The sequence below is a fragment of the Salmo trutta genome, chromosome 16 (genome assembly GCF_901001165.1).
Source record: "Salmo trutta chromosome 16, fSalTru1.1, whole genome shotgun sequence".
In the NCBI taxonomy this organism is placed as follows: Eukaryota; Metazoa; Chordata; class Actinopteri; order Salmoniformes; family Salmonidae; genus Salmo; species Salmo trutta.
This window is the reverse complement of record NC_042972.1, coordinates 48,205,955-48,227,062: the sequence shown is the minus strand read 5'-3', so window position 1 is coordinate 48,227,062 and position 21,108 is coordinate 48,205,955. Positions and strand designations below refer to the sequence as shown.

Below are 21,108 nucleotides of genomic sequence, written 5' to 3'. Positions count from 1 at the left end.
CCTTTTAGCTACAGAATATCTCACCACTGTGCGTTTCCATCTCCTGTTCTCTCTCCTTCATCCCTTTCTCCATTACGCAGAGAGAGGGGCTCTCAACAGTTTAATGAAATATGTTTTGCTGTGAAAACATGTTGCTATCGATGTTCCCGAACAGATTTCACTTGGTTTGGTTGCAGGAACAGGGTTGGATAACCCATGGCATACAGAGTTTGGGTGGAATATCACCTGTCGCGCAGCAAGAGGCTGCATGCTCCTCAAACAGTGGTTGATGGATGGAGTGAAAAATAAGTGCATTATTAACCCAGACATTTCCATATGCAATCCCGTGTGAAGCAGAGTTTTGATGGTTGCCACTAATAAGAGGGGGATCCCAGCTGCTACTATATTTATTTCTCAGCTGCTAATATTAATCACAGCTCAGCATGATTGAAATCAAACGGGAAAGCAGCCTCCATTCGCTATTCGAGTGCATACGGATTACATTTCTTTTTTTCCCCATGACCCTGTTCCTGCCCATTTTGATTATGGGCCATTCTAAATCAAAACTAATTTTAAATATTAGTAAAGACAAGATTAAATTGAGAATAGTCTGATGGGTGAAAATATGATCACTTGATGAGAGAACAGCGTGTGCAGCCAGAGGCAAGGAACGGAGCGCAAGCTTGTTTTTGCGTTTTTTTTGGTTCAAATCATCAATAGCCTATAGTTGCATCACGCAGCCCATATACATTTTGATTTCTTAGACATTCTAAGGTTTGTATCATTCGCAACTGAAGTTGCCAAATACATCTACCCTATAGGACCTGTTTCAAATGATCGCTTTTACACTCAAAATATCCTTTCTATTTTATTAAATAATTGCACAGGACTTAAGCATGTCTTGTCTGCTAAATGAACTAGCATATAGCCCATGGATTTCACATAGTCAGATCACATATAGTAAGCCTGTTCTGTTAACCTGAAATGCATTTTCATCATATCATAGTGTTTCTTTAGACCTGCCTAAAAAAAAAGATTTATTGTGATGGTGTATATTAAATTGATTTATTTGACTTTTGAAATGTAGATGTTTCAAAGCGCATCAGCAACTGGTATGTGTGGAGGCCTGGAGATGCTAAACGTGTTAACGTGTTTAATAAACGGTCAGTTACCGTGAGACCGGCAGTCATTTTGTATGACAAGCTGACAAAATGTCATGACGCCACAGCCCTAGTAATGACCACTACCATTAGTCTTTAGTGAGGATACCTCACTGTTTAATTCTACACGCTCACAATCATAACTCTATTGAAGTTACCAGCGGCTCCTAGAGCTAACAACATTCAGTCCACAATCTTGCATGCAGCTAAATAAATTACAGGACTTTCTCTGTGATTGCATCGTCTCAACTGCTGAAGCACTGCTTGCCTAAATGGAAGACGATTACCTGAATGAGAGATGTCTTAAATGAAGTGAATGTCCTTGATGACAAGGTGGTTTTTAGCAGCCAGTCACCACAGGAAGCAGAACGATGGTGGCGGTCTGCAGCGCTGTTTATCTGTTACAGCCTCTGTTTGCTGTATATGGCTCTGGAGGCCAGAGAATAATGGAAGCCAGAGAATAACTGCTACCACCAAAGAGCTGAATCACATTAACCTATGGCATTTTGAAATGTAATTTTGCGATGTCATACCTTGCCATCGCTGCTGCCTGAGAAATACCCAGTTGGTACAGGCACCTACTTGCATACTGTTTGGAAAACTCTCTTTTTGTGTCATGCAGGTCACTTTGCTTTTGTTTTAAGAATTAAACTAAGAATTCAACTATAATGTATTTTTTGTGTGTGTTTTTTTTTTAGGTTAAGGAGAGGTTGCTATGCCAACAGAGCCTGGCCCTGAGTCAGAGGTGAAGAACGCAGCAGAAGTGTCCTCCCAGCAGAAGGGGGCAGCAGCAGGCATGCAGGACTCTGCTTCAGACGGCAAGATGGCTAAACAGGTACGTAGGAGAGCACAGGAAGTTCAATCTAGAGTATAATTAGGGCCTTGTGTTTTATTCTGGAGAGATCACGTGTAATCTTCGTCCTATATCAACCGTTGACAGGCATTTACACACATTCAGTGATGTCATAATTATAATGTAAACTATCAAAATAAAGAAAGTCGCACACTCCACATATAAACTCCCAGCAATTTAATGGGTATTTACCAACATTTCGGCATCACCCTGAGGAAGGCACAGTGATGCCGAAACGTTGATAAATACCCATTAAATTGCTGGGAGTTTATATATGGAGTGTGCGACTTTCTTTATTTTGATAGTTTCTAGTTTATTCGCCGTTAGTCAGCACCTCCACACAAACATTTTTTTTTTGGTGTGTGCCAGCTCATGTTTTTTAAAGTCATAATTATAATGGACATCATTAATTTACTTCAAATTTCACCTGTGACTATGTAACGGCCCTCTGTAGGACCAGGACTCCAAACTAATCGACGACCACAGGGAAACAGACGACGTGTCAGAGAAGACCACCCCATGCAAGACCCCCAAGTCCCCCCAGAAGACTTCCAAACGGCCAAAGACTGTTCCCTTCAAGGTCACCCTACTGGACACCTCTGACTATGAGGCGGGGATTGAGGTAAGGAATTTCCCCCCAAAGGAGTGCTATGTTTTACTATTGCAGGCCACATTTCCAAGTCCTGGAAGGAACCAGGCAAAATATGTTTGTGTGGTTTTACCAGCAGATGCAACTAGTTTCTTTACTTTCGGACGTTATGTCTTTGTTGTGATTATGTTATGGAGCTGCAGAGTGCAGATAAAGCCGGCGTAAAGCAGATGACAGACAGGGTGTCATGTTGGGAGCTCTCCGTGGGGCAAGGGTAATGCAAGGTTATACCATTCTCTGCCACAGACACACATTCCAATCATTAGGATTAGTGACACAGAGAATATAGTGAAGGAAAAGCAGGCTCTCTCGCTTACAATGGCTGTTATTACAGCTCCATCACCAAAAAAGACATCTTCATGCTGGTAGAGAATGGTCACTGTAGTCAGGATCCTCTCCCTGGCTAATCTGTACCAGCCTACCTTTTAGCAATGCAGATGTATTTACATACACTAGTGTTACTTTCAATTCTATTTGGTTGCACAAAAACAGTCCACGAGAAGCCAGATGTTAAATACAATTCCATTTCAACTTACTGTGCCGGTGGGCAGGACGGTTGGTCATTATGACGAGGGGGGGATTAGAGACAAAATCGTATTATTTAAAAATACTTTTCAAACGTGGGTCTGTTGTAGACCCACTTCCCCTCTGCTTATCCCATCTCCAAATAAAAGTCCCCCCCCAAGTTATAATACGATCGTTTCGATATTTTGTCTCAAATTCCTCCTGTATAGCCCGACATGAGGTAAGCAGAGACGAAGTGGGTCTACAACAGACCCATGTTTGAAAAGTCTATTTTATAATACGATTGTTTAGATGTTTTGTCTCAAATGACCCCCTTCATAAAGACCAACCGTCCTGCCCAAGTAAGTTGAAATGCAATTGTATTTAACTTCCCACGGACTGTTTTTGTGCAACCAAATACAATTGAAAGCAATGCTAGTGCATGTAGAAATGAAAGCACCTAGTGTCAGCCAGGAAGACAGGCTTTGCCACGCCCCACTGCCCTCTCTTTCCCTCTTCCATGGCCCCTCCTAGACATAAATATACAACATGGCAGAGCAGAAATACTGGACACTTTGAGGGTCAGAGGATATTTCCCTTTCTGCCACATAAAATCCCTCAACAAAACCCAGTGACAGAACAATGGGAAATCTATACTCGTTACATTGCGACAAAGGTGCAGTCAAGGAGAAAATAGAATACTGCGTTATCGTGAGCTGCCCTTATAATACTTAATTTAATGCTAAGGTGTGTGCGTTTGTGTGTGTCTCTGATGTAAGAATCTCAAGAACATTAGCCTCGCTTTCAAACCAACCTTTCTCAAAAGAAGAAATAGCAAAAATAGTCAAACAAATACTCTCAAGCCACTCTCAAACCTTTTGTTGCTCTCAACACTGGAAATAAAACTCCACATTATGATTACCAAAGCCTTTATGCAATGAATTGTCCTTCGCTTCCCTTTGTACTTCCATTCATTACTACAGAATGATGTACATATCGACCCCCCATTTTACTCATCATATTGACATAACAAGCTGCTGCAGTACAGTGTTTATCCAAACCCCTTACCTCACTCCCGGCTTGCCTCCGACCCCCTTCCGGTGTTTAATTGGTGGGTTGGAATGTCAAGCCAGTCCTATCAAACCTCCTCCATGCTCCAGGAGTTGATAATAATAGCGTTGAGGGAAGGCAGGCACCACTCTGACAATTCTCACTGGAGGAGGTGCCCCATCCAAGGGTTAATTAGCCCGTCTCGTCATGACTCCTTGGCTCTGGCTCCCCAGGGGCTGCAGGGGGAGAGGGGGCCGCACCCTCCCATACTTCCCTCACCCCTTCCTTCAGCTCACATACTCTATCAGGCCATGCATGGATGAGCTGCACTGTGTTGTTGTGCAGAATGGTGCTATTGTTGGCGCCATATGTTTTATAGAATACTTTGTACTCTTTGCCAATACTTAAGTGTGTTACTTTCTCCTCTGTTTCTTTTGTGGGAAAACACTTGTGAGGAAGTTGTCAAGGTGGAGTTGAAGTCATTACACCGTGAAAGAGAGTGTCCATGGACAAACACCTCAGTGTCTTAGTCACCGGCGTATTAAGATCAGACCCTACAACCACGTCTATGTCTTCTCTCTCTACAACCTTGCCATGGGGACTGTGTTGAATGAGATGGGGAGAGTTCATAAGTGCTTCCAGAGTATTATCCCACCATCTTTTCAACCATAATGAGCCAAAGACACACTCCCAGGAAAAGTAATAAATACTAAATACTAAAACTCCACCTAGCTCTGGCCTTGAGATATTAAGGAACCAAAAACGAGAGGGATGGAGCACACATCTGCATCTGTTTCCCTGGCAACGGCTTGCTCTGTCTCCCTGTCACCGCGGAAACCAGGCTCCAGGGAAAGCGCCGAGCCGCACAGACGCTTACTACCCAGAGAGCAGCACGCACAGCTCACACACACAGCTCACTAGCGACGTACTCCAGGGAAAAGTGTGTGTGCGCGTGAGTGCTTGTGTGCGTGTGTGCAGCAGCACCATCCACCCATATTCTGGACTCTGGGATTGAAAGACCGGGGCACCATGTTACTCTGATGGAGTCAGAGTAATGTTTTTTTTTTCTGTGTGAATGTCTTCTTGAATTTACACAATAGTTTTTCCCCTCTATTTGTTAAAGTTACATCAATGTACTGTATATCATCGCTAGAATGATTTGCTAAAGTGCCATCCTATCAGTTGTCTCTCTCCTTTTGACATCTGAGTAGCTTTGATAACTAAATTTCCACAATTCTTCAGTCTGTCCTTCACAGGAATGTGACAAGAAGATGAACCATTTGGACAGGGTTGAGTGGCATTGGATATTGCACTGTTTGCAATATCATGCAGAAAGCAATCTTCCTACAATTCAGTGTTCATTTTCCCTGTCAAGTATTTGATCAATTCTGACTGTAACACAGCACTCAAGGGCAGAGCTGTTTTAGCCTGTAGACAGCAACAGATAGCAGCTGGTGTCAAGATGGCTTCCCTATCTGGTTGGTGAGAGAGACACATTTTGTTGCGTTGATTGATACATTTGCAGTTACATGACACTCTTAATACACTTCCAAGAATACAAATGTATGCACGTCAACAAAACCGTGCAGTGTTGTTGTGCTTTAATCAGTGAGGCCAGGTCACATGGTCAGAAATCTCCTGAACCTTGATTGACCCTTGATTGTAATGACACGTGTGTCTGTGTGTTTCTGCAGAAGCACTGCAAAGGACAGGCCCTGCTGGACAAGGTGTGTGAGCACCTCAACCTCCTGGAGAAGGACTACTTTGGTCTGACATTTAGCGAGGCGGACAGCCAAAAGGTTAGTGTCTTGTCATGTAGCCTCTGTGACCATTCATGTACCCCCTCCCCTTCCTTCTTCTTCTTATGAAATACTGTCTTCGGAACAATCCCCATTCCTCTCACCATAACAACAGAAGACACAGCAGGCTCTGGCAGTAGGGAGTCACTCCATTAGGAATTGGAAATGAAAAATGTGCATGCTCAGTCAGATTCAGATCAACAGGCAATTTATACAATTTAAGATAACATGGCGCCCTAAACTCCTAAGAACACATTGGAACACTTAATCATCATCAGCCTACATTAGATAGCCCCGATTAGTGCTCCGCTGACGTCTGTACTTTTGAGAAAGGGTAATTGGAGTAGAATGGGTGTAATTATGGTTATTATGCAACTGGCTAAGATTTAGCTCTGAGACCAAATTGAATGGCCATGACAGTCAGCCTGTATTAAGTGGTATTAGGGTTGTTTCGAGGATGTGTGTGTTTTGGGTCTACCCTTCCTGTGTACACCTCACCTTCAGGGCAGGTATTGCAAATGGCAGTGATTGTGTAAAGATAGGATTTGGCATGTTGAAAGAGAACGGCCGCTAAGGTGAGACAAACACACCTGTCTCCTGTCACTAATAACAGCTTGTATAGGTCTCAGTAGTTACAGAATGACATGTTGTGACCTGATTTGTCCCAATTGGTTGAGATTTTTGAGCCCGTTCTGTCTGGAGAAGAGAAAGTAGTGTGTGTGTGAGGCAAATGTGGTAAATGCTGGAGGATTTATCTCACAGCATACAGTTGAAGTCAGAAGTTTATATACACCTTAGCCAAATACATTTAAACTCAGTTTTTCACAATTCCTGACATTTAATCCCAGTAAAAAATCCCTGTCTTAGATCAGCTAGAATCACCACTTTATTTTAAGAATGTGAAAAACTCAGTTTATTAGGTACACCACTCCATTCACCAAAATGGTTTGCTCCTACAAACAGTGATTCAGGTGGCCATGGCTTGATACAGTTGAAGTCGGAAGTTTACATACACCTTAGCCAAATACATTTAAACTCAGTTTTCACAAATTCCCTGTCAAATTCCCTGTCGTAGGTCAGTTAGGATCACCACTTTATTTTAAGAATGTGAAATGTCAGACTAATAGTAGAGAGAATGATTTATTTCAGCTTTTATTTCTTTCATCACATTCCCAGTGGGTCAGAAGTTTACATAGACTCAATTAGTATTTGGTAGCATTGCCTTTAAATTGTTTAACTTGGGTCAAACGTTTCGGGTAGCCTTCCACAAGCTTCCCACAATAAGTTGGGTGAATTTTGGCCCATTCCTCCTGACAGAGCTGGTATAACTGAGTCAGGTTTGTAGGCCTCCTTGCACACACACACTTTTTCAGTTCTGCCCACAAATGTTCTATAGTATTGAGGTCAGGGCTTTGTGATGGCCACTCCAATACCTTGACTTTGTTGTCCATAAGCCATTTTGCCACAACTTTGGAAGTATGCTTGGGGTCATTGTCCATTTGGAAGACCCATTTGCGACCAAGCTTTAACTTCCTGACTGATGTCTTCAGATGTTGCTTCAATATATCACATAATTTTCCTTCCAATTATCCACATAACCTAATATCCACATAATTCTCCTTGGCAAGTCGGTTAGATGTCCTAACTGACTTGCCCAAACTATAGTTTGTTAACAAGAAATTTGTGGAGTGGTTTAAAAACGAGTTTTAATGACTCCAACCTAAGTGTTTGTAAACTTCCGACTTCAACTGTAGGTACCTCTGAGAGAAGGTAGGCCCCCTCTTCAATACCAGGCATATCTGAGGGCAGCCTTTACTGTCTGGGGTCCTCGGTGACTCTAAGCCAAACAATACTTGATTGAAATGTCTTCCTCAAACTCCTCTCTGCCTCTCTTTGAGAATATTATGCCCACACCATTTGGGGAGAACATCTATTGTGTTTATGATTGCTTTGTGAACTTTGACTGCAGTGCATCCTGGCAGCAGAACAGTGAGAACAGTTGCTATTCCTGCTGGACTGCTCTACAGAGAGGAGACAAATGAGACAGTGCCTTTTAGTTATTGAGTGGTATTTTGCCCAGGCCGACATCAGAGAGATTCAGGAGGATAATAAATGACTGCTGTTGATTATGGTGCTTAGCACGCTGATTAAACACCAGAGGACCTCACTTGGGTTGTGTGTGAGTGAGAACTTGTTAGTGTCTGTGTGAGTGGATTTCAGTTCATTAAATGCAAAGCTCATCGGCCAAGTTGTGTGCGTGAGCGCTGCAAAATAATTTCACCCACACCAAGAGCTAAAATAGAATTTGGTTCTATTTGAGACATGCCACACGCTGCAAGTCCCCTCCTTATTGGATATCAGTAAGATACAAACCCACGTTGATGCTTGTATGACAAACAAGGAGAGATTAATTCAAGAACTAACTAAAAACTAACTAGGTTTCTTTTTATGTGTGGATTAATCGTCGGAGTAGAGAAACACGATTTTATATGGCTCTGGGTCAAAATTCTACAAAGAACCATCTAAAAAGAGGAACATGTGCATAACAGGTAAAATAACAACCCAATGTTTATCTCTAAGGACAAACCAGGCCCCCAGTGTCCCGTCTGGAGCGTGAAGCCCAGAGCTCTGCTGGTTGTCTACTACGTAGCAAGCTAGAGGTGCCAAAAGCCCTGGTCTGCCCTAGAAAGCCTATGTAAATTACAATCACCAGAATGGCCAAACATTGTTTTTTTAGATGGCCGTTTTGGCCTGTAAAATGTATTTATTATGATCAAGGTTGATCCTCACAGTGAATTATTTGAAAGTTCGCTGCAAATCGAGATATTTAATTAAATAGTGATCCATTCTGACTACTACATTTGTGACTTGGACCACCTGGATTTGGTCTTCTGTAGCAAAATTAGATCATTTGTTTTTTTTTACATTGGATTAAAGTAGAGACTCAGAGCTACAAAATAGTATATCATACACTGCATTTTTGAGGAAGAATGGGAAAGTAATTCTGCTTTGAAAGTTGATAAACTTGTTAACTCACTTTTGAGAAAATGGCCTTTGAATGTTTTGGTATCTAGTGAAGAGATCTTCTTTGTCTACACCCATTCAGCATAGTTCACACCCCCTTAAGCTTTAGCCCTACCCATGTCCTTTCGCTCTTGGAGAGTTCACAGCCCACACTTGATGCTCTGGCCGATGATTTGTTTACCTCTGGATAACATGAAAACATGCTAACCAGCTCTGCTGGCAACAATTCTATTACGCTGTTTGCCAACGTTTACTGACACCGACCATATTCAACGGGTGTTGTACACTTTAGCTAAGACATGTAGATAGCTAGGTAAATGATGACCCTAGCTAGGTAAACAACGTGTAAGATCAGACACGTCACGTAACATTAACTAACGAGCCAGCCAGGAAACGTTAGCTAGTTAAACAACAATGAACATAGTGCCAAATCAGGATCATACGATCCTGCATGAATCTGCTGGGAGCTAACCAACCAGGTTCCATGTTAGCTAGCTAATATTAGGCTCTAACTAGCAAAGCAAACGGTTCTGGGATACTAATAATAACGTCATACACCTAACATCAGCTAGGGAGCCAGCCAGCTAATGTTAGCTATTTAGCTAACAGTACACTTTAGCTTGAAATGAAACCACTTTCTGTCAAAATTAGAAACGTGTAATATCTGAATGTAGCTAGCCAGACTATCTTACCCGTATACATAATCATGCATGATGGACGCATCTCCCTGTCACGGATGCCATGCCATGGTTTCCCTTAGTTTGAAGATGTTATCCTTAGTTTGAAGATGTTTTATCCATCTCTTTGGCTATCACACTCTAATTCCACTGATTTTCAAAAATCGATCCTCCAGAAAGTGGAGAGCAACACTTTTGCAGTTCCACTACACAATACATTTTTTATAAAGCCGCGTTCAACAGGATTACCAACACAGACTGACCAGCTCAAATAGACAGAAGCCTTCTATATGGCAGACCAATCTGAACTCCTCTCTTGGCTTGTCCAGCCAACTCATTTTCTCAGCCAATCATGGCTAGTGGGAAGGTGGCTGACTTTTTCTGTGGCTTAACGAACAAGGATCGTAATTTAATAATTTTATTTGTATCACGGGCTGGCAGGCCACAAGAAGACTCGCGCCCTCATGCACACTCTTTGCATGCTCTTTGCATGTGCACCCAGCAGCGTTGGGTTAACTCTCTCTGGCAGGATAAAAACGACTACATCAACCATGATCCTTTGTGATATTTGGTGCCATTCAGCAATATGGGGTGCTTCAAATTCAAATACTTCCGGCCTCATGCGCCATCGTCGCTATCACTATCTATCAGTTTTAATGTCTATGGGACAAGCTAGCTAGCAACAGCTAGCAACAGCTAGCTAGCTAAATGTCCTTGAATGTTTCATGTATGTTTCGACCTGACCCTAAATGATTAAAGTTGGTTCACAGTTGGTTTGATATGTTAACCTGCGTGTCATGGTCGTGTCTGGTTGGGATAGACAAAATCAACATGCGCGGATTGCCGGTGTAGTCAGCATGTTAGTGTGCAGGTGTGGGTAGATTTTTCAGGTTGTGTGTACTGAAATTGCCACTGTATTGCATTAGTGGAAACCAAGACTGTTCTCATGGCAGAGCTGATCGTTTTGACTAGTAGCAGGTTAGGAGAATTAATGTGGCAGGTTAGGAGAATAATGTTAAGGTTCGGAAAAGGGTTAGGGTTAGCTAAAATGCTAAAATTGTCCCTGTTGCAACTAACATATCTAGCTACAACCAGGCCTGCCCTGAGAACAGACTTGGTTTCCATTAATGCAATGCTGCGAAATTGGCAGGAACACTCATGGTTTTCCAAAGGTAGTATTGGAGACTGCGGTGCTGTTTCAACCTATTCCACTCCTGATTTTACAGTGATAGAGTGATACTGTACTAGCTGCCAAAAAGACTTTCACCATTACTCAGCAGCTGGGATGTGCCACTCAGGCTCAGAAAGCTGGGAAGCTCACTGTCAGTGGTCAGGCACACGGCTGCCTGCACTATTATCCATGCAATAGGCGTATTCACACTTCCTGTTCAACTAACAGCACAAGAGCATGGTGTGATTGTCAAAGAGCAGGCCATGACCTGAGAGATTTCACAAGGGACAAGAGGGTGTGCATTGAATGAGAAAGCGTTATCAACACAAGGCAAGAGGGAGAGTAGCTGTACAAAACTGTGCCTCTTGTGGTGAACGATGTCAATGTACATATCTGGTGTGATACGAGCTAGGATAACTGGCCGGTGGTAATTCACTGTCAAAATGGGCTGCCAGATGCTGGGACTGACACTCTCATTTCCTCATGCTGAAAGTCTCAGTGGGGGAGGGTTCCTCCTGCTTCCTCCCTCTCCTCCTCATTCCATTGAACCATATGTACAGTGATGGCTTTCACTAGAAACACCATTTGCAATTAGAGCTGCGGAGTGAATCAGAGCATGGCAACAGGGTGTGCATTAGCCACGTCTCTCACAGACGCCTGTGAATGCTCTCTCTTCTGTCTGTCTTTCAGAATTGGTTGGACCCCTCCAAGGAGATCAAGAAGCAGATGCGCAGTGAGTATCCTTGGCCCACACGTAGTATACGCAGCACATTGCACAGACACATCACACCCACACACAGCGACCGAAAACACAGTTATTATTCAAATACTGTTTGTTTGTAAATGGAATCTGCTAAGTACTTATGCAGTAGAATGAGAAGCTGTAGGTCCATTTATGACAATATAATGAGTTTATGTTTAACATAAGTATGTTTCTATGCTATTGTTGTAGCCTGTTGCCGTAATTAAATGTTCTCGGACACTTTTATTTGTGATTTGGCTATGTCATACATGGGTCACACACAGGTAGAATCAGGAATTCCCCAAGGAAGCTGTCTAGTCCCCTTACTTTTTCAATCTTAACTAACAACATGCCATTGGCTTTGAGTAAAGTCAATGTGTCTATGTATGCGGATGACTCAACACTTTACATGTAAGCTACTACAGCGACTGAAATGTCTGCAACACAGAATGTGTGGCAAGGAATAAATTGGTACTAAATATTTAAAAAACTAAAGCATTGTATTTGGGACAAATCATTCACTAAACCCTAAACCTCAACTAAATCTTGTAATAAATAATGTGGAAATTTAGCAAGTTGAGATGACTAAACTGCTTGACGTAACCCTGGATTGTAAACTGTCATGGCCAAAACATATTGATACAACAGTTGCTAAGATGGGGAGAAGTCTGTCCATAATAAAGCGCTGCTCTGCCTTCTTAACAACACTATCAACAAGGTGAGTCCTACAGGCCCTAGTTTTCTCACACCTAGACTACTGTTCAGTCGTGTGGTCAGGTGCCACAAAGAGGGACTTAGGAAAATTACAATTGGCTCCGAACAGGGCAGCACGGACGTACACAGAGAGCTAACATTAATAATATGCATGTCAATCTCTCCTGGCTCAAAGTGGAGGAGAGATTGACTTCATCACTACTTGTTTTTGTAAGGTATTGACATGTTTAATGCCTGTCTGAACTACTGGCACACAGCTCGGACACCGATGCATACCCCACAAGACATGCCACCAGAAAGGAGTCTTCACAGTCCCCAAGTCTAGTACATACTATGGGAGGCGCACAGTACTACATAGAGCCTTGACTACATGGAACTCTATTCCACATCATGGGTTTTGTGTTGTAGATATGTGGTAGTAGAGTAGGGGCCTGAGGGCACACACTTAATGTGTTGTGCAATCTGTTGTGAATGTATTGTAATGTTTTTAAAATGGTATAACTGCCTTAATTTTGCTGGACCCCAGGAATAGTAGCTGCTGCTAATGGGGGTCCATTATAAATACAAATACATCACCTCAGTGATGGATGTCCAGTCAACATGGGCAGTAAACTCATCCCCTCTCCTCTCTGTCCTCAGCTGCTCCCTGGCACTTTGCCTTCTCTGTCAAGTTCTACCCTCCAGACCCCTCCCAGCTCACAGAGGACATCACCAGGTACTGTGGTCCAGCAGGGCAGCATGAAGAGGCACCCATATCATTTTCACACTGTATAAAAACTCAGTTTATTAGGTACACCACTCCATTCACCAAAATGGTTTGCTCCTACAAACAGTGATTCACGTGGCCATGGCTTGATACAGTTGAAGTCGGAAGTTTACATACACCTTAGCCAAATACATTTAAACTCAGTTTTCACAAATTCCCTGTCAAATTCCCTGTGAAATGTGAAATGTCAGACTAATAGCAGAGAGAATGATTTATTTCAACTTTTATTTCTTTCATCACATTCCCACTGGGTCAGGAGTTTACATACACTCAATTAGTATTTGGTAGCATTGACTTTAAATTGTTTTACTTGGGTCAAATATTTCGGGTAGCCTTCCACAAGCTTCCCACAATAAGTTGGGTGAATTTTGGCCCATTCCTCCTGACAGAGCTAGTGTAACTGAGTCAGGTTTGTAGGCCTCCTTGCTCGCACACACTTTTTCAGTTCTGCCCACAAATGTTCTATAGCATTGTGGTCAGGGCTTTGTGATGGCCACTCCAATACCTTGACTTTGTTGTCCATAAGCCATTTTTCCACAACTTTGGAAGTTTGCTTAGGGTCGTTGTCCATTTGGAATACCCATTTGCGACCAAGCTTTAACTTCCTGACTGATGTCTTGAGATGTTGCTTCAATATATCCACATCATTTTCCTGCGTCATGATGCAATCTATTTTGTGAAGTGCACCAGTCCCTCCTGCAGCAAAGCACCCCCACAAACTACGATCTTTGTCCCCATGTGCAGTTGCAAACCGTAGTCTGGCTTTTTTATGGCAGTTTTGGAGCAGTGGCTTCTTCCTCGCTGAGGGGCCTTTCAGGTTATGGCGATATAGGACTTGTTTTACTGTGGATATAGATACTTTTGTACACGTTTCCTCCAGCATCTTCACAAGGTCCTTTGCTGTTGTTCTGGGATTGGTTTGTACTTCTCGCACCAAAGTACGTACACCTCTAGGAGACAGAACGCGTCTCCTTCCTGAGCGGTATGACGGCTGCGTGGTTCCATGGTGTTTATACGTGGTACCTTCAGGCATTTGGAAATTGCTCTCAAGGATGAACCAGACTTGTGGAGGTCTACAATTTTTTTCTGATGTCTTGGCTGATTTCTTTTGATTTTCCCATGATGTCAAGCAAAGAGGCACTGAGTTTGAAGGTAGGCCTTGAAATACATCCACAGGTACATCTCCAATTGACTCAAATTATGTCAATTAGCCTATCAGAAGCTTCTAAAGCCATGACATAATTTTCCAAGCGGTTTAAAGGCACAGTCAACTTAGTGTATGTAACTTAATGTTCGATTGAATGTTAGAATGGGCAAAACGAGTGACCTAAAGGACTTTGAGCGGGGTATGATTCTCATTGCCAGGTGCACCAATTCCAGTATCTCAGGCACGGCCGGCCTCCTGGGCTTTCCATGTCTAGGTTTTACAGAGAATGGGGCGACAAACAAAAAACATCCAGTGCGCGAAAACAGTTAGTTGAGGAGAGAGGTCAAAGGAGAATGGCAAGAATCGTGCAAGCTAACAGGCGGGCCACGAACAAGCAAGTAACGGCGCAGTACAACAGTGGTGTGCAGAATGGCATCTCGGAACGCACAACTTGTCGGTCCTTTCACGGATGGGATATTGCAACAGCCGACCACACCGCGTTCCAATCCTATCAGCTTGTCATGTAGCCTGAGTAACATTTTTATTACATTTTTTCATTTCACCTTTATTTAACTAGGTAGGCCAGTTGGAGCCAAGATAAAGCAAAGCAGTGCGACAAAAACAACAACAGAGTTACACATAAACAAACGTACAGTCAATAATGCAATAGAAAATCTATGTATTGTGTGTGCAAATAGAGAAGAGTAAGGAGGTAAGGCAATAAATAGGCCAGCGAGGTGAAATAATTACAATTTAGCATTAACACTGGAGTGATAGATGTGCAGATGATGATGTGCAAGTAGAGATACTAAGGTGCAAAAGAGCAAGAGGATAACATGAGGACACGATGGGTATAATTAAGGATAAGTTTACTCAGCAAGGTTAGCACTCCCATCATAGCATACATCATCAGCACATGCATACTCTTCTTCTCCCTATTTGAAATCCTGTTCTTATTGTACTTCCATTCTGTGTCAGAATAGGTAGGATAGAATACATGTGTCTCTAGTGGTAAATGTGGGTCGTGCAGCAGTACACAACATATTTCCATCTTGTGAAAGCACTCTAAGAATAACCCAAATAAAACATTCCACAATTCTTTAATTGAACAGTTATTCATATACAAAGCACAGAATGATAGCACTGTTAAAATGCACAGCATAGTAACCAAAACAACAGTAACATCAGAATATCACATTGTGAGTACTTTAACTGACTGCTAAAGTGTCAATCTTTCAGATTTGACTGAATATAGTCCTTTAGCCAAGCCGGGCTTCTTCTGAGTCTGCCTCCCCCTTTTGAAAAGTCTGTTGTGAGTTGGGAATGAGCAGCACCGTTTTAATAGTGTGGCCTGCTCAGGACACAGTGAGAGACACAGTGAGAGATGCGACGCATTCCATGTCTTTCCGTCGTCAAGGACATATGTGCTTGGTCCTTTCATTTGGATAATGGGCACTAGCAGACGGTTTGGACCACAGTACACTAAACAGTCTTGTACAGAGAGTTCATGCAGAATGGGAAAGTAAGTGGCAGACCTGACAGGCAATCTGCAATTAAATGTACTGATCCAGGCCTGTACAGAATGTCATATGTGAAGCACAGTAAGCGAGCAGACCATCTTGCAATGCACATTCCAGCGCCTTTTGATGCCAATAGGCAATGGTGGAAAAAGTACCCAAATGTCATACTTGAGTAAAAGTTAAGATACCTTAATAGAAAATGACCCATGAAAAATTGAAAGTCACCCAGTAAAACACTACTTGAGTAAAACTCTAAAAGCATTTGGTTTTAAATATACTTAAGTATCAAAAGTAAATTTAATGGCTAAAACATGCTTAAATATCAATGTAGTGAAGTAAAAGTTGTCAAAAAGATAAATAGTAAAGTACAGATATCTACAAAACTAGTTTAGTACTTTAAAGTATTTTTACTTAAGTACTTTACACCACTGCCACTAGGGTAGAAAAGGCCTGATGATCAGTTCGAAGGATAAAAGGTGTACCCCACAGGAACGTTCGCTACGGCTCAACTGACCACACACAAGTAAGCGTTTCCTTTTCTCCTATAGTGTATTTGCGCTCGGCTGAGGAGAAGGAACGGGATGCAAACGCCACTATCTGTCCTGTTCCATCTGGATGTATTTGCGTAAGCACACCACCCAAGTCATAATCTGATGCATCTGTGGACACCAGGGTAGGAAGAGCAGGGTTGAGTATAGCCAGAATCACAGAATCCAGATAACACTATATTTGGATAGTCCATCTGTAGTTGCTCTACAGACTATCCGCAACATTCCAATTACCTTCTTCTAACCCTAATGCTTATCCTAACCCTATACTTAACCCTTACCTTAACCCTTATTCTTAACATCAATCAGTCAAACTGTATTTGTCACATGCACTGAATACAACAGATCTAGGCTTTACTGTGAAATGCTTACATACAAGCCCTTTCCCAACAATACAGAGTTAAAAAGTAAGAACATTTTCAAATAATAAAATAGTAACACAATAAATAAATAACAATAACAAGGCTATATTCAAGGAGTACGGGTACCGAGTCACTGTGCAGGGGTACGAGGTAGTTGAGGTAATATGTACACGTAGGCAGGGGCAAAAGTGACTAGGCAATCAGGATAGATAGTAAACAGAGTAGCATCAGCGTCTAAATGCATGTGTGTGTGTGTGTATGAGCGTGTGTGTTGGAGTGACATTGTAAAAAGGTGTGAGTGTGTGGGTAGAGTCCAGTGAATATGGATAGAGTCAGTGCAAGAGAGTGGGTCAAATAATATGGGTAGCCATTTGATTAACTGTTCAGCAGTCTTATGGCTTAGGGGTAGAAGCTGTTCAGGAGCCTAAACATTGCCCTAAATCTAGCAGTAACCTTAGCAAGCAGTTGCTTATCAACAGATGGCTTGTTGATGGTGTGACCATCTGTAGGGTATGTACAAAAATAAAGTGTGACCAAACAGAATTCAACAATTTTCCCCAAAAATATTGCACTTAGTAGGAATCAACTAAATGTATTGAAAAGTAATTAATTAGCCTAAGTTTATCATTAGAAATGAACAGAATGGATCAGTGATACGTATTTCGTGCGACTTTCTGAAGAGGCATCGAGAATTCCCCGTCTGTGTATGTGCAGTGCGGGTGTCTACCACTTTGTGTAGCCGTTAGCGATGATGGTGGGGACGGAAACCTGGAAAAACAAAATGCAGAAAACGAAGTTTGGGAAAAAACGGATTCAGGCTACTAATAATACAGAGTTAATAGGGCCCTATATAAAGTATACACATATATATATATATATATATGAATCTGAATACTTTCCGAATGCACTAATATATATATATATATATATATAAATATTAGTGCATTCGGAAAGTATTCAGACCCCTTCACCTTTTCACATTTTGTTACGTTACAGCCTTATTCTAAAATGGATTCAATTGTTGTTTTTTCTCATGAATCTACACAGAATATCCCATAATGACAAAGAAAAACTTTTTTTATTTTGCAAAAATAAAAACTGAAATATCATATTTACATAAGTATTCAGACCCTTTACTCAGTGCTTTGTTGAAGCACCTTTTGATTACAGCCTCGGGTCTTCTTGGGTATGACACTACAAGCTTGGCACACCTGTGTTTGGGGAGTTTATCCCATTCTTCTCTGCAGATCCTCTCAAGCTCTGTCAGGTTGGATGGGGAGCGTCGCTGCACAGCTATTTTCAGGTCTCTCCAGAGATGTTCAATCGGATTCAAGCCCGGACTCTGGCTGGTCCACTCAAGGACATTCAGAGACTTGTCCCGAAGCCACTCCTGCATTGTCTTGGCTGTTTGCTTTAGGTCTTTGTCCTGTTGGAAGGTGAACCTTCGCCCCAGTCTGAGGTCCTGAGTGCTCTGGAGCAGGTTTTCGTCAAGGATCTCTCTGCACTTTGCTCCGTTCATCTTTACCTCGATCCTGACTAGTCTCCCAGTCCCTACCGCTGAAAAACATCCCCACAGCAAGATGCTGCCACCACCATGCTTCACCGTAGGGATGGTATTGGCCAGGTGATTAGCGGTGCCTTGTTTCCTCCAGACGTGATGCTTGGCATTCAGGCCAAAGAGTTCAATCTTGGTTTCATCAGACCAAAGAATCTTGTTTCTCATGGTCTGAGAGTCCTTTAGGGGCCTTTTGGCAAATTCCAAGTGCGCTGTCATGTGCCTTTTACTGAGGAGTGGCTTCCGTCTGACCACTTTACCATAAAGGCCTGATTGGTGGAGTGCTGCAGAGATGGTTGTCCTTCTGGAAGGTTCTCCTATCTCCACAGAGGAACTCTGGAGCTCTGTCAGAGTGACCATCGGGTTCTTGGTCACCTCCCTGACCAAGGCCCTATTCCCCCGATTGCTCAGTTTGGCCGGGCGGCCAGCTCTAGGAAGAGTCTTGGTGGTTACAAACTTTTTCCATTTAAGAATGATGGAGGCCACTGTGTTCTTCAGGACCTTCAATGCTGCAGAAATGTTTTGGTACCCTTCCCTAGATCTGTGCCTCAACAAAATCCTGTTTCGGAGCTCAACGGACAATTCCTTCGGCCTCATGGCTTGGTTTTTGCTCTGACATGCACTGTCAACTGTCCAATCAATTGAATTTACCACAGGTGGACTCCAATCAAGTTGTAGAAACATCTCAAGGACGATTAATGGAAACAGGATGCACCTGAGCTCGAATCTCATAGCACAGGGTTTGAATACTTATGTAAGTTAGGTATTTCCGTTTTTTTCTAAAAACTGTTTTTGCTTTATCATAATGGGGTATTGTGCTTAGATTGAGGAAAACATTTACTTAATCCATTTTAGAATAAGGCTGTAACATAACAAAATGTGGAAAAAGTGAAGGATTCTGAATACTTTCCGAATGCACTGTATAAGCTCGCAGCATGCAGTCTCTCATACTTAGTGTCAGTTTGCACATTAAAATATCACTGTCAAATAACAAAAGTTTGTGTTGAAAGACTTTGTACAGTTGTAATCATTTCAGTGCATATTTCACAGCTGTCAAAGAGTTCCAAATCCCACTCTACTTAGAAGGATTAGCTACATTTGGAATTCCACTGACTGTTATGGATTATCTTCTCAACATTCTTGTTGGAGCTTTGGCCAGGCCTTTTTTAACGTCTCCCTCTCCTTCCCAGGTACTACCTGTGTCTGCAGCTGAGAGATGACATGTTGTCAGGTCGTCTGCCCTGTTCCTTCGTGACCCACGCCCTGCTGGGTTCCTACGCCGTACAGGCCGAGCTGGGAGACTATGACACCGACGACCATGGCCCCGACTACGTCAGCGACTTCCGCTTCGCACCCAATCAGACGCGAGAGCTGGAGGAGAGGGTCATGGAACTCCATCGTAACTACAGGTAGGAGTTATGGTTATGTCCAAGAGTATAATCTGACCACCAGATAATGATAGGGCCATGACTAGGGTCTTGTAGGTTTTCCTGGCCAGGTCACATGGTCAGAGAAACCTCTAGGCCCAGTTAGGTTTAGTTCAGTTGCATTTTTGTAGTAAATCCATTTGAGTTATATCTCCATCTCCCATTCATATGGAACCATTGGAGCCTGCTGATGAACCTTTGCGCAGACCGTGTCCAACAACATACCATACATATGTTGACAAATGCCACCACATTGCCCTGGTCTGTCATGGCTGTCTACATGGAGGCCTTGCCAACACTGTCGATACTTCCCAAGTCTCAGGGTCTCCCCCATCCCTTTCCTGGCATGGCCCCTGGCTTGGCTCTTGGCCAAGGAGTTATGGTAGAAAGGTGGAGGGAGAGACATGGGATTGAAAATATCATTCTTATCATTTAGAGTATTCAATTGGTTCTCCCGTTCTCCCATTTTTGGTTTCAGGGGTATGACTCCAGCTGACGCAGAAATCAACTTCCTGGAAAATGCTAAGAAGCTATCCATGTATGGGGTGGACCTTCATCATGCCAAGGTATGCTGTTACATAAGACATTTTGTGAGTCTAAGTTTCTATGTGACTGTGCAGGATTATTTATTTGGTCTTTGGCTGCTCCAGGATTCAGAAGGGATTGACATCATGCTGGGCGTGTGTGCCAACGGGCTCCTAATCTACCGCGACCGCCTGAGGATCAACCGCTTCGCCTGGCCAAAGATACTTAAGATCTCCTACAAGAGGAGCAACTTCTACATCAAGATCCGGCCTGGAGAGGTAAGCTGAACCAAGTTAGTGGCTTCTCTGTACATTCTTAGAAAAAAAGGTTCCTAAAGGGTTCTTTGGCTGTACCCATAGAGAACCCTATTAGGTTCCAGTTAGAAAGGGTTCTACATGGAACACAAAATGGTTCTACTTGGAACTAAAAGGGGCCTACCTGGAACCAACAAGGGCTCTTCAAAGGGTTCTCCTCTGGGTGTAGATGAAGCCTTAGCCCCTTTCAAAATGACATGAGACATTAACATTTATGCAGTATGCACCCCATCATTTCTGTTATAACTGGAAATACGTCCTGCTAAAGATTGTGAGGAAACGGATGTGTGGTCAGTTCGACTGATCAGAGAGCTGGAAAATATTTAGTTCCCCCTAATTTTGCTGCTCCACAGGCTTAGAATCTATAGCCTGCCTTTCTCGCCCAGTCTCTATTCAGTTCTTGCTGCACTGCAGCCTCAACCTCTGCAGCCTGGTGAGCTCAGCCCCAGCCCAGAAGCTCAGCCCAGTGTGACAGGCTGTCTGGCCAGGGCTGCTAAAGTGACAGAGGCCCACAGTGAGCCTGTGGAAGAGCAGGATAAAGAGAGCCTTTAACACTGCCAGTGCAGCTGCAGCAGCACCCAGAATAGAGGGATGAAAAGTATAAATATAATCATGAAAATTG

General features: G+C 42.8%; 1 protein-coding gene across 8 annotated transcripts in view; it reads left to right on the top strand.

Moving 5' to 3' along the window:
• The window catches only part of LOC115150885 (band 4.1-like protein 1), a 107,430-nt gene that overhangs the window by 61,791 nt on the left and 24,531 nt on the right, over positions 1 to 21,108 (top strand). For 6 of the 8 annotated variants that reach the window (XM_029694677.1, XM_029694678.1, XM_029694675.1 and 3 more), the window contains exons 2-8: positions 1,838 to 1,974; positions 2,447 to 2,614; positions 5,890 to 5,994; positions 11,557 to 11,599; positions 12,962 to 13,037; positions 19,411 to 19,629; positions 20,126 to 20,450. In XM_029694677.1, coding sequence (XP_029550537.1) covers positions 1,855 to 1,974; positions 2,447 to 2,614; positions 5,890 to 5,994; positions 11,557 to 11,599; positions 12,962 to 13,037; positions 19,411 to 19,629; positions 20,126 to 20,450 — 1,056 coding nt within the window. In that variant the 5' untranslated portion in view covers positions 1,838 to 1,854. The remainder of the gene's footprint in view (positions 1 to 1,837; positions 1,975 to 2,446; positions 2,615 to 5,889; positions 5,995 to 11,556; positions 11,600 to 12,961; positions 13,038 to 19,410; positions 19,630 to 20,125; positions 20,451 to 21,108) is intronic. The other 2 variants (XM_029694681.1, XM_029694680.1) reach the window with 1 other exon arrangement.